The 5041-nt window shown below is 51.5% G+C and overlaps 1 protein-coding gene across 1 annotated transcript; it reads left to right on the top strand.

The window, feature by feature from the left end:
• Positions 1–352: 352 nt before the first annotated feature.
• PHLDA1 (pleckstrin homology like domain family A member 1) lies at positions 353–2493 on the top strand. The gene is made up of 2 exons (XM_052640867.1): positions 353–1560; positions 1983–2493. The coding sequence occupies exon 1, from the start codon at positions 353–355 to the stop codon at positions 1532–1534; it is 1182 nt and encodes a 393-aa protein (XP_052496827.1). The 3' UTR covers positions 1535–1560; positions 1983–2493.
• Positions 2494–5041: the final 2548 nt, after the last annotated feature.

Genomic DNA, 5041 nt, shown 5'->3' with positions numbered 1-5041 from the left:
ATCCTCAGGGCGAGTTCCGGAGCGCAGAGGGTCCGCCTGGCGTGCCTGGCAGTCTGGCAACTGCGCCCACTTGGGCAGTCCCGTGCCCACCCGAGGCTCTCCGCGGAGAGCCCCGCCGGGCGGAGAGGCGCGACGGCTGGAGATGGCCCCTCGGCGCCCTCTGCGCGTCGGCATTCTTCGCCCGGCAGTCGGGGCGCCCTCGGCCGCGGCCCCGGGCGGAGGAGACGAGTTTCCGGGGCTCGCGTCCCGGCCGCCAGCCTGGGGAAGGAGCGCGGAAGCGAGTGGGCGGCGGGAGGCGGAGCGAGGGGCGCAGGGGGCGGGGACCGGCCGGCTTTGGAAAGGCCCCAAGTGAATGAGGCGCGCGCCGGCGGCAGAGCGCCTCTCCGAGCTGGGCTTTCCCCCGCGGCGCGGGCGCCAGGAGCCGCCTTTTCCGCTGGGTGTCACTCGGGGGTGGGGGATATGGCCCATTCAAAAGCGCCGCGAGGGGGCCCGGCCAGTGCCCTTCAGTGAGCGCTCGCAAGAGGACGGCAGAGCCCCGGCGGCTCGCAGCTCCGGGACCTTGTGGCGCATCAGGACGCGGCTGCCCTGCTGCCCGGACCCCGAGCCGCCGCCGCCGCCGCCGCCGCCCCTCTGCTTTCTGCGCGTTAGCCTCCTTTGCGCGCTCCGCCCCGGAGGCCGCGGGAGCCGTTGGGGCGAGGACGGCGCGCGGCTGCTGCTGCTGCCCCCGACCCGGGCGGCTGGAAGCGGAGAGGCCGAGCCGAGCGGCGGCGCCCCCTATGCCGGGAGGATGTTGGAGAGCAGCGGCTGCAAGGCGCTGAAGGAGGGCGTGTTGGAGAAGCGCAGCGACGGGCTGCTGCAGCTCTGGAAGAAGAAGTGCTGCATCCTCACCGAGGAGGGGCTGCTGCTCATCCCGCCCAAACAGCTGCAACACCACCACCACCAGCAGCAGCAACAGCAGCCCGGGCAGGGTTCGGTCGAACCGTCCCAACCCGGAGGCCCCGCCGTGGCCAGCCTCGAGCCGCCGGTCAAGCTCAAGGAATTGCACTTTTCCAACATGAAGACCGTGGACTGCGTGGAGCGCAAGGGCAAGTACATGTACTTCACCGTGGTGATGGCTGAGGGCAAGGAGATCGACTTTCGGTGCCCGCAGGACCAGGGCTGGAACGCCGAGATCACGTTGCAGATGGTGCAGTACAAGAATCGCCAGGCCATCCTGGCGGTCAAGTCCACGCGGCAGAAGCAACAGCACTTGGTCCAGCAACAGCCTCCGCAGCCGCAGCCGCTTCAGCCCCAAAGCCAAGCCCAGCCGCAGCCTCAGTCCCAAGCCCAGCCGCAGCCCCAACCCAAACCGCAGCCCCAGCCCAAACCCCAGGCTCAGCCGAAGCCGCAGCCGCAGCCGCAGCCGCTTCATCCGTACCCGCATTTGCACCCGCACCCGCACCCGCACGCGCATCCGCTACCGCACCCGCACCCACCGCCGCTCTCGCAGGCGCACGGCCACCGGCTCCTCCGCAGCACCTCCAACTCGGCCTGAAGAGGGCAGCACCCGGCCCGAACGCGGTAAGGTCGGCGCGGGTCCGGGGAGCGGCTCTGGGGGTGTCAGAGCGGGAAGCCTGCTCACGGGTTCGGCTCTTGGGTGGGCAAGGGAGCAATGAACCTAGGTTTCTGGGAGGTGGAGAGAAGGGCACAGGCTGCAGGCAGCAGAGGCCGGGCGGGGAGGGCAGGCTGAGGAATGCGCGCTGGGCGGGAAGGTGCCCGCAGCGCCGCGGACCCGCCGACCCGCCCGCGTCCAGGACGCGCGGCCCCGGCCCGGCCGCGCCGCCGGCGGTCTCCTGGCGCTCTCGGCGCCGCTGGACTGCGGGCACTCGAGGGAGCGACCCCGGTGTTTGTCTTTGCTCCTTTGTCCGCGGGCCGGATGCCAAGAGAACTGGGTCTGGTAGGAATCCGAGCTTCTCACTTCCGTCCGTGTCATTTCTTTTCAGGTTTTGGGGACCTGAGGAAGCGGGACGAGCACCTTTCTGTTGTCTTCACTTGGATCGAGAGCAAGTCTCCCCGCCCCGCACCAAATCAAGTAGTTTGAACAGAACCCGTCTGATAACTCGTGATTCCACTTATTTTCTGCATTCTCTTCTTCACAATGCAGGAAAAAATTTGAGTCCAGAAGGCTTTATTTATGAACCTTTGAGAGGATCTTCCAGTTTGGTGGACCTTCTAGGAGGGATGATGTACTGTAATTTTATTTTAATGTATTTGACTTATTATTTATTAGTTTTGTTTTTCTAATGCTTGTTCTGAGACATTTCTGAATGTAGGCCATTTTCCAGAAAAGATACTTTATTTTCGAAAACCTATCCTTAGTAAGTTGTAGTCTTGGGAAAGAAGAAAGAAAAAAGGCGGTACAGAGGAACACAAGAATTTGTTCATTATTCCTAGGGCATTTTCAGAAGGTCTGACACTTCATTGTTATACCAGGTGGTTGAAATTAAACTCTGTGATATTATGTGGGGTTTTCGTTGTTTGTTTTTTTTAATTAGTTTTTTTCTCCTTAGACATGTATTTTGTGTAGAACTTTTAAAGAAGTTGAATGTTCAGAATGGTGTAATTATAAAAATCTAATTGCTTTTCTAAAAGGAAATCAATAGTAATGATGTCTAATCCAAAATATTTAATACATAACCCAGTTGATGGCAAGATGACCGTATCCTGAATATACAGGAGAACTTGGTCTGCTGTAAGAAAAGCCTTGCTTAGGTTATCTTTGTGTGGAAGGTTTAATAATGAGTTTTCTATGATTTCAGAGTATGAGTGCATTAGATGTTTCATTTCAAAAACCGTAGTGGGGGAAAAGAATTATTCCAGTTGTTTGAGAGAACATTTGTGCTCTTATCCACAGTAGAAATTACCCTTCTTCATGAGCTTGGCACACTTGATGTGAACTGCATTTCCTGGCCTTTTTTTTTTTTTTACTTTGTTCTAGAAGCATATTCTAGAATCTCATAGTTTAAAATACAATTTGTGAATGTTTCAAAGGACTGAGAGTCATAGCTTTTTGTTTTCATCCTGAGAATGTTGACCAGAGCCCTGACTGTTCTGCTCTTTGTTGCTCTGTGAGAAATCCAAGGGTTATATGTTTTGTTGTTAGGTTAACTAAACTCAGAAATTGAAAAAGGAAGGACTGGATAAACACTGGATTTGCAGTAAGAAAACAACCCAGTCTTGTTTTAGCAGCAACTTTCAGGAGTCCGGGGGGTTGGTATGGTTGGGGGAAGAGGATGTGCTTTTAAAGGTAGAACAAACCCTCTTCTGTGTGGAATGAAAAGGATGGTCAAAATCTACAAGTGCAGATGCTACTTCAGTTTAAAAAAGAGCCATAGATGCTAGCAAATCGTCTTAGGGCTGAAAATCACTGCCTATCTTGCATGGGTTTACTATCAGGTCTCTGTTTTCCATTTTTGTTTTCACAAAGTCTTGATCACTATTTTTCCAGCTTCTAAATTGGAATGGTCAGCATTAGGCCACTGCTAAGTCCTATAGTCAGGAAATGAAAATAGAATTTCATGCTAGAGGCACCTTTATTCTCCCTCCATCTCAAAAGGAGTTTGAAGGTCAAATTGCTTCTCAGTGCAGTATTTAAATGATGAAAATTTGAGATCCGAAGAAGTGGTGAAAAATAAAATTCACCCAAGGGGCAAGCAGAACTTACGTGGGCTCCCACTTAAAGGCGAAGTTGCAGTTGCAGAAAACAAACAAAAAAATATGATGCAGTTCAGAGAGCAGATCTCAAGAGTTCTTAAGGCAAGTTTGGTTTGATTTCTTTGAAACTACTGATGTGCTTTTTAATAATACCCCATTGCACTCTCATTTTCATAAATGCAGATCATATGACCCCATTAAACCTCAGCTTTTTTCTCAGATGAAAGGATTTTTTTCAAATTTTTGTGCTATAAAAAAATTTAAATCTATGAATACTTTTAAGATTCAGGTAGGCTTTTAAAAGCACTTGCATGTTGTTAGCTTACAAAAGTATGCTTAGGTTCCCTCCTAGCTGCTAGAATTTTTTCTTTCTCACAATGGATCTGGCTCATAAGGTGGCCATCAGAATCATGGTTCCTTGTCTTATCTTTCCATAGCCCTTAGTCCTTGCTCTGCTATGATTGAGTTGACTCTCCTAGTGACTCTCTAGTCTGAACTCTTCTTAGTAACTGTGGAAACTCAGAAGTTAGAAGGGAGAGTAACAGGGTGGTTTTTATTATGTAACTAACACTTATTACAGCTTAATTATTCCAGAACAACAAACAAAAAAACAAGTGTACTTAACAACACACAACAACACAAAATAACAGGTGCAAATTATTGAATGTGTCGGTGGCTTTGTGTTACATATAAGAAAACAATACAGGCCACCCAGGGTATTCTGGATACCCTAGGGTCTTCCCAGGCGGTGCAGTGGTAGAGAGCCCGCCTGCCAATGCAGGAGATGCGAGAATCACCGTCTGGAAGATCCCCTGGAGGAGGGCATGGCAGCCCGCTCCAGTACTCTTGCCTGGAGAATCCACGGACAGAGGAGCCTCGTGGGCTACAGTCCGTGGGGTGGCAAAGAGTTGGACACGACTTAGCACACACACCTGAAAGGTTTTCTGAGGCCTGGCAAATCACCTTCATGGAGGAAGATAAAGATATACATCTTTCGACCCAAGAAATGGAAGGAAAGGATAGGTCCAATAGAAAACCTACCTCTTAGATAAACATAAAATGTAAGAAGTTGGGAAATTAAAAGGAATGTTCCTTTTGGAAACAAGTTTTTGTCTTTGAACTTGTGTTCAAAGTGAGCTCAATAATATTTGTTGGGACAAATGAATGAAAGAAGGAAAAGATGTCTAATTTCCCAGTACCCAGGAGATAGCTCCTCTGGCCGCACACAGTGCTTCCTTTACTTGCTGTCGTGCCATTTCCTGAGGACAACTAACGCTGGGACAGGCCATGCACCATGACGAAATTCCCTGGACATACTTTCTTAGTGGAGATCCACACAGATCTCTGT

The sequence above is a fragment of the Budorcas taxicolor genome, chromosome 5, assembly GCF_023091745.1.
Source record: "Budorcas taxicolor isolate Tak-1 chromosome 5, Takin1.1, whole genome shotgun sequence".
NCBI lineage: Eukaryota > Metazoa > Chordata > Mammalia > Artiodactyla > Bovidae > Budorcas > Budorcas taxicolor.
This window is presented reverse-complemented; position numbering and strand designations above follow the sequence as displayed.

What these genes read in the sequence shown, in the direction of transcription:
- PHLDA1 (XM_052640867.1), top strand. Translation starts at nt 353, where the DNA reads ATGAGGCGCGCGCCGGCGGCAGAGCGCCTCTCCGAGCTGGGCTTTCCC.